Here is a 13323-nt window from a genome sequence, read left to right as displayed (position 1 = left end):
CCTGTCCAGCCCCTAGGTTCTTCAGAACCATTTTTTTTTAGATTCCATATATATGTGTTAGCATATGGTATCCATCGACAGATGAATGGATAAAGAAGATGTGGCACATATATACAATGGAATATTACTCAGCCATAAAAGGAAACGAAATTGAGTTATTTGTAGTGAAGTGGGTGGACCTAGAGTCTGTCATACAGAGTGAAGTAAGTCAGAAAGAGAAAAACAAATACTCAGTTTTAATAGAGCCTAAGTCTGAGACATTGTGAGCGGGCAGCCAGGAAAGCAGGGAGGGAGAGTTCATCTCCATTGACCTCACATCCGCAGTGCATGATTGGACCAGGATGAGTGCGGTTAGCAATAGGACGGGGTGGTTGTACATTAGAAGGGGCTGATAAAACAAGGTTGCGGGGTTGGAGCAAGAGAGAAGAGAGGGGATCTCTAGTCGTTTCTCTAGAAACTTCACATCTGCCATCTGTCATCGTCCCTATGAGTAGATAACTCCCAGGTGGGATGAAAGCTGGGGAAAAATGGAGGATTCAAAGGGTGCACCTCAGTGGTTTTCTGAGTACAGGGGATGGGGCTTTTCTATTTCTTTTTCCTTTCCTTTCTTTCCCAGCCTTTTTTTTTCTTTTTTTTTCTTTTTTTTTTTTTTTTTGCCCCCATAACAATTTTTAGGCACTTAAAACCCAGACATTTACATTATGGTAATAGATCCTTCTGAGGGCAGGGAGCGGAGACTGCCGAAAAGATTCATCATCTGGACTTGGGATCTTTTGCTTGCTAGGAATCAGTCGACTCTTTTTCCCTTTCACCCCCCACTCACCTCCAGAAACGTGTGGGGTCTTTTTGGTGGTTTTTAGTTGCTGCTGTTAATGCTGCTGTTCATTTATTTACTTACTTGTTTGCTTGCCTCGGCTTCCTGTGCACTTCAGCATCTTTTCCAGGCCACATGTCTTGTCTTAACTGTCCCAACTTGGGCTAAATTGGGGCATGCCACTTGCTGAGCTCATGTTCTCAAGGGATGCACATGGCGCATCTTCCACATTTCCAACTGTTCACGTGCCCCATCTCACGTCTCAGGTCTGAGTGGAAAGAGTAGGCCCCTCTGGGTGGGTCGGGTATGGGATTTTTGTTTATTAGTAGTACTTTTTAACTCGGGGAGCAAAGGCAAGTTACCCAGCTGGCAGTGAGCTGTGGTGACACAGGCTGCCTGGCATCCTCGGTGACTCACTGTCTCCAGGACCAGGAGGCTGAGTGAAGCAGCTTTGAGAGGCGGTCAAGAGCTTGGGCTCCAGAGGCAGAGTTAGTAGGTTCAAATCCAGACCCCACCATTCAACTAGTTTTATGACCTTTTGTCAGCAAGTGACTTCATCTCACTGAGCCTGAGTTTCCTGATCTATATAATGAAAAGCAGGGCCGCACAGGTGGGCTTCTCCAGGAAGCAAATTTGAGTATGCAAGATCTGTGTAGGGTTCAGTGCCTGTGGGGAGGGAGAAGGAAGCCGCTTTGGGCAGAGGGAGAAAAGTTGTGATGCTGGCTCCCCAAAGCCTCGGCCAAGTCCATGGGGGCTTTGGGGCTAAAATGGCCCCTCCGAGTTGTCTTCTGTTGGGCTGAGATGGCTGAGACTTTTATACCGTGAAGTGTGGGCTGCCCTGGAAAGGGCAAGGAGGCTCTCTGCAGCTGAGGTGGTCCCTGGAGGGGCCAACAGCATTTCCACCGGCGGGGGCGACCAGCCCTTCACAGAAGGGGGCTCTGGGTGGTGCAGCTCCATGTCTGCCATGCAGAGTAGATACTTCAAGGGGCAGTTGGGGCGATTGAATCATACATGGAAGGAGCTTATCCTAGTGCCTGGCTTGTGGCAGGCAGTCAGTAAAGCGTAGGTGCTGCTGTTACTTCTGTGGGATTGTCGGTTCCACTTATTCCTGCTGGGTGTCCTTGGGCTGGTCAACCTGTTCCCTGCGATTTAGGGTCCCTGGCCAGCGAAGCAAGGAGACTCTTAGTTGCTAGTTGCCTATCCAAGTCACGTGTTTTAAATATCCATAACCAAACCTGCTGAAGAAATACAAGAAAATAACATTATTTTGATTTAACAATCAGAGATGAGTAAGGGCAGCCATGTTCCGATATCTTTGGCTATATGGGGATGTGCCTGGTTTCTTCTATTTTCTCCCTTTATTTAACAGCTGTGGGCATAGAAACTCACCATAAAAAAAACCAAACCCTTGCAGGAGCTGGTAAACTACAAAAGTATGAGCTTTTTCCTCTTTTGTTGAATTTCATAACATCCTTTTTGCCAAAATGGTACCCATGTGTTGGGCAGACTGGAGGAGAACAGGGACCATCGAGGGCTGCAGCCTCATTGGGTGTCACCCGCTCCAAACGTGTGCTTTGAAGAATTTCAGAAATTCTGCTATTTTTCGGAACTGAAATTCATTAGCTTTGTTGTAAACGTCTATAAATACAGTGAAAGGCATTTACAAATAGACATTGTAAAATGCTTCCACACCCACAGTCTGAACACTGTCAAAACACCAGCTGCAGCTTCCCTACTTGGAAGGATCAGAACCTTTTTTAAACTACACCTACTGTGTTTTCAAAATAGGCTTGCTTCTGGCCCTGTGTAGAAGATAATTTCAGCCGAAAGCCTGTGTCTGCTCTTGGCATGAGGGATCAGGACTTATTTAGAGAGATGGGGGGACCCCAGTCTCCTTCCTTTCAGAATATGGCTGGCGCTTTAGAATCTGGGGAGGGGTCACTCACAGCTGCTATTTCCTATTTCTTCGGGTGGGGGGATCCCTCATGACCTGGACCTCTCAGTGTAGGATTTGTAACTCCACCCCCCCCCCAAATGGTTCCCAGGTGAGTTTCAGGTGTGGTCACAGGAGATCACAGAGGCACCTGTGGTCGGGGAGATCCTTAAAGGAGAGTTTGTAGGTAGGGGCCAGGCAATCTCATCTTTTACCTGGATGATACTGTTGGGGAGAAAGGAGAGCGAACATAAGCTGCCTGAATTGTACAAATCTCTGTTATTAAAAGTGAAGTTTTAAAAAAAAAAGAGTGAACTTTAAAAGGAATGAAAAATTTACCTATAGGCTTATCCTAGAGACAACTGCTATTAACATTTTGGACTGTTTCTTGCCCATCTTTTTCCTGTGTATATTTTGGTTTGTTTTTCATCGGTTTTACGTAGGTGCGATCATACTGAATGTCATACAACTTTATGTCTTTAGGGAATAATGCAGTTATTATAAATACATAATGCATTCCCATTTCAGAAAAAAGGCAAATGTTCATTAATTCTACAAGTATTTTTCAGCTCCTGACATGTACCAGGTGCTGGGCTGGTGCTAGAAATCACTCATCAGACTCCCCAGGAATAACCACTATAAACACATGTTCTTCTAGCCTTAAAAAAAAAAATCCCTCTTCCTAATATATCAGAAGGGCATGTGGGTGCATGTGCAGTGAGGTGTATGTCATTTTTAACTTGTATTTGTCGCCTTGACATTGTAACATAAGCATCTGTCCCTGTTGTCATGAACTGTTTATACGTATCATTTTAATGGCTGTATAAAAGTCCATCAAATATCGTAGGTTATTCAACTGTTCCCCTATTTATGAAAGACTCCAGTTCTTTTCAATTTTTCTTTATTACAAATAATGCTATGATAAACATCTTGATCCGCAAAACCCATTTGGGTATTTCAGACTATCTCTTTAGCGTAGACCCCCAGATGAACGTTTTAAATACTATTGATATACACCCTGTTCTTAAAAATTACTTCTTTTTACCCTGCCCTGTTCCCCAAAGGCTTGGAGGTAACTTTCAAAAATGCATATAAAAGAATAAAATAGTTAAGAGTGACAATAAAGGGGAAATAAGGGCAGAAAAGTAATACAGCCCAAGATCGGATGAGCACCGCAATGGGCATAGAGTTCTCTACGGCCCCCATCGAGAGAGAGAGGCTCACATTGGACTAGAAGCTTCCAGGTATCAAACCAAAGAGGGAACTGGTAGCTCCAAGATCCACAGTTACCAAAATGCACGAATAAGCCACATGTTCAGAAGCAGCCGAGTTGTTCTGAGATACACATGGTTCACTGACGTGCAAAGCTCCTTCCCCCATCCGCACCTCCAACGCCCCCCCCAAATGACGTTCTCCCCAGCTGCCCACCAGGGTGTCACCTCCAACCATCCTCACCTTTGGCCAAAAAAAAGGTCAGTGGAATTAACTGGACTTTCTTTGCCTGAGTGACCTCTCTCCCTGGACAGAACATGTGTTTTCGTAAATTTTAATCCTTGGTTTGTTCCCAAAAGGACAGAGCTGTCTGGCTGTGAGTATAACTTGAGTTCAGTCTCTGAGTCGGGAAGATGACAGCACCAAATCTTTCAGGCTCTGTAGATACCAAGTAATAAGATTAAGAGTCCTCAAGAACTTTTAAAAATGAAAATGCTGGGCTTCCCTGGTGGCACAGTGGTTAAGAATCTGCCTGCCAGTGCAGGGGACACGGGTTCGAGCCCTGGTCCGGGAAGATCCCACATGCTGCGGAGCAACTAAGCCCGTGCGCCACAACTACTGAGCCTGCACTCTGGAGCCCGCGAGCCGCAACTACTGAGCCCACGTGCCACAACTACTGAAGCCCACGCGCCTAGAGCCCGTGCTCCACAACAAGAGAAGCAATCACAATGAGAAGCCCTCGCACCGCAACGAAGAGTAGTCCCCGCTCGCCGCAGCTAGAGAAAGCCCATGTGCAGCAACGAAGACCCAGTGCAGCCAAAAATTTAAAGAATAAAAAAAAAAGAAAGAAAATGCTTTCTTACTAATAATACCACATTTCTAAAACATTTGATTCAGAAGTTTACATTCAAATTAGCAGATGCTCGGGCCCTGCCAATAAAGTGTTTTGAAATAAACATCCTTAATCCTGCCACTCCTGTTGGCTCGGTGTCTGTCCAAGGGAGTGTGCCCCGTGGGGCCTGAGCTTTGGTAGCCAGGGGGGTGGAGAGGGGGTCTGCTACAGAAACTTGGCCCGGGGGTCCCACAGCCTTGGGAGGTTGAGGTGAGGCAGTCTCCTAAGGCACATACGCAGTCTTAGAGCTGTGCTTTCTCTTGGTGGAGACTAAGCCATTAGGCCCAGCCCTGGTTCCCTGGAGTGCTCACCTCTGCTTGTCTTCTGGCCGAGGGTGCTTGAGGTTGAGAGTCAGTCTTGTTCACTTGGGAGCTGAGGGAAGCCAACCTCTGTCTACTGGGCCTTCTCCACTGTCACAAGGATACACATGTCTCGCTGAATGCCACCCCCCTCACCCCTTCTTGGGTGGGGAACCCAGAAGTCTGCCCCTTGCCTCCAGGTTTACAGGTCGCCAGCTTCAGCTTTCCTCTGTCCCCATTGCCTCCAGGACAAACTGAACCCCGAGGGACTCAACCCAGCACCGTCTGACCTTTGCCAACCTTTCTCCTCTCACTGCTCTGTGAGGATCTCAGACTTTAGCCCGGCCACACTGGGCACTCCCACCTACCCTTGGGTCCTTGCTCCGTCATGCCTCTTACTGATATGTCCTCTGTCCCTTTTCCTCCAAAGCCCAACTGTAATGCCGCCTCCTCCGTGTGCTCCCAGCCCGCCCCGCAGATCTGTGTCTTGACCCAGTTCTTGATTTCCTTAAGACCTGGATGTGCCTGTATCTAACCCAGCCTATGCCATGTGGGCTCCGGCTTGTCTGTCTGTCTCTTTCTCCCATTTAGACCACGAGACCCTGCAGAGTAGGTACGACCTGGCTTGGCCCACTCATCACCCCCAGCGTGGTGGGTATTTGACAAGTGCTTCTGGAATAAATCTGTTACTCGTTGTGTAGTTTGGCTGCCTGGTGAGCACAGGGGGGCTATGAGATGGACTATTTCTGTTGCTTTCCCGGGAACAACTACTTGGCTTCTCCCTCTCATTTTATGGACAAGAATCTCTCATTTTAAGGGCAAGGATCTTTTCCTATTTCACTTGCCATCACAGACCTTGGATAATCTTGTTCAGGGCTCATCTGCCTGAAAGGGTCCACAGAGCTGCCCGTTCAGAGGGATTTGGAGGAACCTTCTGCCCACGCATGAGTGGGCTGCTTCTCTCATCGTCTTGGAGGCCTGTCCCCATCATCCCAAAGGGCTGCTCCTAGCCCAGATAGAGAGGGAAGTCTCTCGTGTCCTGATGGGCACAGAGCCACCCACCCAACAGCTGTCTAATTTTACAGGCCCATGCCCCAGCGCCAGCTTTCAGGCTGCCAGATCTCAACTTGACACCTTGTGCCTGTCAACAGCCTGGCTGATGCCTCCGCTCCAGGCCAGAAACCCTTTTTCTCAAGGTTAAAAGTAGCCGACCTTTGACAAGCAACATTGGCTAAATTCCTGGCTCCTTAGAAGGGAAGCTCCTGGTTATCGTTTGCTGGTGCTTATTTGGCCATGGGGCAGGAGCGGGCCCTACGTCGCACCCTGTGGACCAACAGGAGGGTTTGTGGGTGAAGGTGCATTGCTGAACAGTCGTTATTAAAATAGCCATCTCTGAAAATGTGTGTGGGAGAGGAGGCCTCCAGTCTGTCAGCCGGTTTGCACCAAGGCCCATGTGGCTGGACAGCTTGTCAGCTCCCGCTGGTCACCCCCAGAGGCGACAGTGTGACCCATCCCCCATGCAGCACACTCCTTAACTTGTGTGCAGTGAGAAAGCTGACAAAATGACAAGGACACACGCCAATTATTAAATGCCCGGACTTGTGTCTTTAATGTAGGGGTGATGGTCCAAAGATCGACTTGGCGGGCAGTTCGATATCTGGCATCCTGGACAAGGACCTCTCGGACCGCAGCAATGACATCGGTGAGTAAGGAGAGCATTCTCGCTTCTCTTTGCAAAACTTTAAAAGAACCACAGAGCTTGGTTTGCCCCTTCCACCAGCCTGATGAGAACTAACACAGCCATTTAAATGCAAGGCTAACAACCCTCAGTTGGTTTTAGATGTCGCAGTCCTGTAAAGATGGGAAGTGATGGTGATTTCCACATTAAAACAGAACGCCTGGGATTTTTACTCTCCCCGGTCTTAGGAAAAATTCCTTGCAAGGTCTAATGAAAAGAAATGCTGAACAGACCTTTTGGAGAAGTGGGCATTAGCACTTATATTCATATTTTCCAGCAATTTATGTATTTAGTCTAAAAAGGTGAATGGGTGGACATACAGCATAGCAGAATTCACTGTAGACACAGCACTGAGTGTTTTGACTTTGAGTTAAAAATGAGCTTTGGTGCGGTAATTGCCACTTAGTTCCGAACGTGAGTTTTCCTGAGGTCAAGATACCACCATGTGACAGATGGGAGGGTAGCTCGAGTCCGTGGGTGAACAAGGCAGAGGGCTTTGGGGGGATGTGCGTGGGTAGAGTGCGGTCAAGTGCATGCTGGTTGAGGCCTCTGTTGGTCTGACGGGGTGGCAGCCCTTTTAAGAAATCCAGATTCAGGGACCCCATTTCTTTCACCTTTACATCTTTTGTTTGTACCTGTCATGGTCAGAAGTTAGTACTCTCTCATATTCTACGTGACACAGAGGGATACATTTTGGACTTTGCCTTTCATAAGTTAAATTTTTTTATTTTGAAATAATTAGAGATTCACATGCAGTTGGAAGAAACAGTGCAGAGAGAACCACATACCCTTTGCCCGGTTTCTTCCAGCAGTAACATCTTATGAACTATAGTGCAAGGTCACAAGCAGGATATTGGCGTTGATACACCCCACCAGACTCCTCAGTTGTAGTGGTACTTATGTGTCTTTAGTTCTCTGCAGTTTGGTCACATGTGTAGGTTTGTGTATCCGCCACCACAGTCAAGATACAGAATATTTCCCTCACTGCTAGGATCCATCATGTTGCCTTTTTATAACCACTAACCACACGTCCCTCCCCCCTCCTCTTCCCTAATCTCTGGCAGCCAAATCAATCAAGGATTGATTTGACATGGAAGGTTCCAGCATGATTTGCATCGGCCGCTCAGTTTAGAAACAAATGTCCGACAGTTGGCAGGCCTTGTAAGAGAACGCTCACTAGGGCGCCCAACATGAGCGTTCTTATCACCTGGGGTTACTTTTTTCTGGGTGCAGTTTTCTTCTGAACCTGCTAATAGAGTTGCATCTTTGCAACTGCTGACCTGCAGTCTCTGGTCTGATCTTATGACAGCTTGGGGGTAGGATATGTCGTGACCGTAAATACCAAAAGTATTTGCCCTGGTTCCAGAAACTGTTTTACATCCTCACTTAGCCTTTGAGAAGCCCAGTCAGGAAGCGTGACCAGGAGCTTCTGACAGCTTGGACTGATGCAATAATAATAGAAACACTAGCCTGCTGTAGCTTTGGACTTGGTTAAAGGGCAGAGAAGAGCAGAGCAGCGATTGGCTGTGAATGGGAAGGAATCATCGGAATGAGCCTGATTAAGTTCTGGTTTTACTGCTGTGGTTCAACATTTGGGCCCCATTTTAAGGCAGGCTGGACCGTTGATGAAGTGACAGTGAGGGTCACACGGGGCCCCGCACAGGAAGGGAGGTGTCACCCACCTCCAGGATGCACAGGGCTGTGCCTTGCTTGTGAAGAGCGTTGGCCTCTGAGCCTTGTTTTCTTTGGGTCTGGAGATGGCAGAGGTGGCTGTCACCAAAACACTAATCCAAGGTTTTGCAGTCTGACAAGCTAGTTTGGAAACGTTGGGGACATTGATGGGGGAGGGTTAGCCTATGGAAGCTTTTCATACTGTGTATGTGTCTGGGCGCCCAGAAAGAGATGCTGAGGTTTGGCTCACTCTCATTTTGCCAAGAAGACATTAATCCCAGAAGACTATAATTCCTGAAGCTAATAATTTAATGTATATATTATTTGCATTGCCAGAAATGATGACTGGCAGCCTTGTAAGCAACCACTAAATCCTTGAGTACCTACTGCTCAAGTGCAAGGTTATACTACTCATACACAGGCCCTGCTTTCCAGGGGCTTTGGGTCTGTTGCGGCCCCTAAGACGGCAAATGGAAAGTGTAACACTGACGGTCTGTCTAAATGCTGACGGAGTGGTAGAAAGTAAGACTGATCAGAGTTGGGGCTGCTCCTTGGTGCCCAGGATGTCAGGGCAGGCTCCATGAAGGGGGACAGACTTACCTGGATCTGGAAGTTGGATTCGCTTCGGTAGAGGCAGAGGCAGAGGCAGAGGCAGAGGCAGGCAGGGAAATCACAGGGGGAGGGCTGATACCTGAGCATAGGTCGGCCTGGCTGCGGCAGAGAGCTTGCGCTGACGTGGAGGGGTGGTGCTGACCCGGAAATGTAAGTCGGGGCTGGATTGAGTTTGAGAGGGATGGATTTGTAATTTTTTCTGCAGGCAGCGGGAGCTGTTGATGGTTGACACTGAAGTGACATGATCGGGTCTAAAAATTCAGATAATAAGTGATGGAGCTTTGTGGGACCAATCAGATGAAGGGAAGGTGGGTGTCGGGGAGTCAGGTTATTTGATAGTTCGCCTGAGAGGTAGTGAGAGGGAGCCAGAGTGGAGCTGCTCAGAAGAGGATGGTGAAACAAGGGGTAGCTGCGCAAGCAGCAATGCGAGAGAATGATCGCTGGTCCTCGGGAACAGATGGGATTTGGGAGTGGGGAGGAGGAGAGAATGATTTGTTAGCTCTGAGGTTTTAGGGTTGGGTGACTGATTGGTGGAGGGGAAATGACTTGGGTAGAAATAAGCATATCCGGAGGAGGAACTGGTTTGGGGGGAAACGTGATGAATTTAAGCATGTTGACATTGGGATTTGGTTGGACATCCCGCGTCAGTGCTGGATGGGGACTTGAAGGTGGAGGCTGAGGCCGGAGAGGCGGGCAGAGCTTGGCGTCTGCAGACCTGGGTTTGAGCGCTGTTGATTCTGCTGCTTCCTGGCTGGGTGACCTTCTGTAACTTACACCAACTCTCTGAGCTTCCGCTTCTTTCTCTATAAAGAGTTCTAACGTCTCTCTAAGCTTCCTCACCTTGTCTTCCAGAATTATGTAAAATCAGTTGATGAGCTGCCAAAAGACAGAGATGCTTATTATTAATGTTGTTGTTTGCTTAAAAGTGATAAAGTCAAGAAGATAAATAAAATCCTTACCATGAGAAAAGAGAAAGAAGGACCTAGAACTCAAGACTAAACCTTGTGCAAAGCCCTCATCTAAGGGAAAAGTGGGCTCTTGCAACATCACAGAGGCCAACGGAGGAGAGGATTTTAAGCAAAGTGTCTTAGGTCCAGATGCAGAAATGTTCTTTGCAGATGGGTCGGTCAAGATTAGGACATTGCCAAGGGGCTGGCTCTCTTCAGGGCTGCTTTTGTATATCTGCTTTTGTAGCATTTGTTCATTGTTTTGAATCAAGAAGGAAATTATTTGTACCAGAATGTTTTGTTAGTGGTTCAGACAGTTGAAGCTGTCCAAATGCGGGCCACCGCGAATAACAGAATACAGCCTTGAAAGCCATTGGAAATCATCGTTGTTAGCTATAAATAAGTCTGTGTTTCCTCTTAATAAAGCTATAATTTTAAATTATTATCACATTAAATTAGAGAACATGGCTTTTTCAGATCTCGTGTGGGCAACTACCAGCATCTGTCAGCCCGAGATAATTTAGAATGAAATCAGTTGGTCCAAAGCTAACTTGTTGATGTCAGTTTGAGATACTGTTTGTATCAAACTATGCGGCCATATTTCAAGTAACGTAATAGGAAACATGGATGAGCTCCAACACAGGCCTGCACATGAATAGAAATGAAAATTAAATTGTCTGGTTTTCTCTTGCTGACGGAAGAATCTCTGTTCCGATTGAATGGGAGATTAGAGGCCGCGAAGTCAAGTGCCATAACATTTACTTTTATTATGTAGTATATTGTAGTTCCCACGGCATGGTGGGATTTATTGTTACATTTCAATGCTACGGAGATTTTCTGTTCCTTTCACACTAAAGCACATAGCAACAGGCCTCCAGGTGCGAAGCAGCCTGGGAACTGAGCTGTCTAGTTTCAACTAATTGACTTCAAAAAAAAGCCCTTCTCATTCCTCCTAAGTTGCTTGCCTTCTTTGTTTTGACTCTTGTTTTCCATTCTATTCAAATCTCATCATACCTTTCCCACTTCCGTCTCTTTACATGGACACCACCCCTGTTCACTTGAGGAAGCTGATTTCCCCTCTATCTTTTCAACTGACCCCACAGACCCACACTTCACATGCCAGTCAGTTTGGGGCCAAGTATTACCAGCTTTACAGTCTATGGTCTTAGGATGTGGAACTGGTTTGGAAGCTTTGAAGGCAAACTTCAACTTGTCCTCGGATCTCTCACCGATGCCTCTGGGCCTGTGGTTCATTCAGACCAGGAAATGTAAAAGCACTTCCGTACCTATGCCCTGGGAATGCTATTAAGAGCTAAGTGATTTTGGGTGGGGTGCTGGAAAGTTTCTAAAGCTGGATTGTGCTGATGGTTGCACGACTCTGTAAATACTAAAAATTAATTAAGTTGTTCTCTTGAAATGGATGAACTTTACCGTATCTAAATTATACTTCAGTAAAGCTATTGAAAAGAAAAGAGAGCTAATTGAAATTTTCTGAGCATTCACTTTGAGGTGTCAATGTCAAAAAAAGGTATACATACCTTTGCCTCACTTTATAAAACAGCTTTGTATATTTATTTAATAGCCACTATGTTGGTATTTCTGAGTTGTCTATAAACCAATCTTTTATAAATAGGATTATGTTTTAGATGTGTTAAGGAAGCTCTCTAAAAGCTTGTAGTGGAATCATTTTGTAATACAAGTAAGTTCCTTCAAGGTGTTAAATAAGTGTATTGTTTTACACAGTTTTCTTAAATTGGGGCCCACCTGGGCATTGATACGTATCGTCACAGCTATGGTGATAGAATAATCACAAAGCGTTTGGAAGACTTAGGAGTGCTTTCTAAGAATATTTGGGGGTATAACAGGCCTTTATAATCTTTGATTCCTCTTTGAGGTACAATTTGTGATAGTTCCTTCTGAGTAGCATAACTGTGGGTATAACGTCCTAGTGTTAGAATCATTCCTCCAGTGCAATGAAGAGCATACGCTCCCTCTCTTCATCTCCCTCGACTGTTGTCCTGAGGTTATAGTGGTGAAATCATAGCAATGGGAGCGAGCAAGCAAAAGGAAAGACGGAACTAATAGTCACTGGGTGCCTACCAGACGTTTGGTATATTTTATATATTTCTCATCATCACCAGCCCTGCGAGGGAGGTGTAATGTCTCTCGTTTTACAGGGACTGGACAGGGAATGAAGAAAGTCAGGTAATTTGGGCAAGGTTAACCAACTGGTAAATCACAGAGTTGGATTTGAACTAGTCTAGTTCCCCCTGACCCGTGGAGCCCAAATTTTCCAGTATATGAGGTTGGTCTGTATCAGTGGTTCTCAACCATTCTCCCCAGGGGACATTTGGCAATGTCTGGAGACATTTTTGATTGTCCCAAATTGGGGGTGGAGGTGGGAGTGGGGATGCTACTGGCATCTAGTGGGTGGAGACCAGAAATGCTGTTAAACATTTTACAATACACAGGGCAGCCCCTGCAGCAAAGACTGATCCGGTGCCACTGTCAATAGCACCGAAGTTGAGAAAGCCCAGTCAGTGCCAAGAATCCAGTGGTGAGTTAGGAACAGCTGGGCTAGGGACAGTGTCCCCTCAATTGAGTGCAGCCTTGTGGTCCTGGGATGGCCCATCTAATTTCCTGAGAATCTCTATAAAACGTAGTGTGAAAATGGTTTCAGAGCTTTTGGAAACTGGTGGGCTTATATACAAAAAAGTAAATATATTTAAGTTATTCACCTAAGCACGGACCAAGGAGGTTGCCACTACCTTTGAGAGAACGCTCATCCTCTTTCTCCTTGCCCTAGAAAAAAATGATATAATTTGCATCTGATTTTCATACAGAAAGGGTGTTATGTTTGGGATTAGATACTCTGCCAAGATTTAATACCCAGTGTTTAAATGGATATTAAATGAAAGGACAACAACAAACATGAAATTTAATCAATGCTAAATTAGAAATCTGTGTGGTAAAGCTTAAGACTGTATATAGTATAAAGCAATTTAATAGTGACCAGTAACACAAAATTTTTGTCAATATGACACCAAACCTCTATAAACAAGTGATTAAATTTTTAACTTATTTGAAATTTCTGCCTTTTACCATAAGAAACCATTTCTTGGGATTTCTTGGACAGATTTCAGTGGAAGAGTTAGATCCTAGGCTTTGGGCTGTTGGTTTTTCTGTCCCCGTTTTTATGTTTTAA

The 13323-nt window shown here is 46.0% G+C and overlaps 1 protein-coding gene across 3 annotated transcripts in view; it reads left to right on the top strand.

The window, feature by feature from the left end:
• Positions 1-13323, top strand: part of SH3KBP1 (SH3 domain containing kinase binding protein 1) — a 336773-nt gene that overhangs the window by 293581 nt on the left and 29869 nt on the right. For all 3 annotated transcript variants that reach the window (XM_061179414.1, XM_061179413.1, XM_061179415.1), the window contains one exon: positions 6767-6852. In XM_061179414.1, coding sequence (XP_061035397.1) covers positions 6767-6852 — 86 coding nt within the window. The remainder of the gene's footprint in view (positions 1-6766; positions 6853-13323) is intronic.

This window comes from Eubalaena glacialis, chromosome X, assembly GCF_028564815.1.
Source record: "Eubalaena glacialis isolate mEubGla1 chromosome X, mEubGla1.1.hap2.+ XY, whole genome shotgun sequence".
NCBI lineage: Eukaryota > Metazoa > Chordata > Mammalia > Artiodactyla > Balaenidae > Eubalaena > Eubalaena glacialis.
The sequence above is the reverse complement of the archived record's forward strand: the minus strand, read 5'-3'. Positions and strand labels throughout refer to the sequence as shown.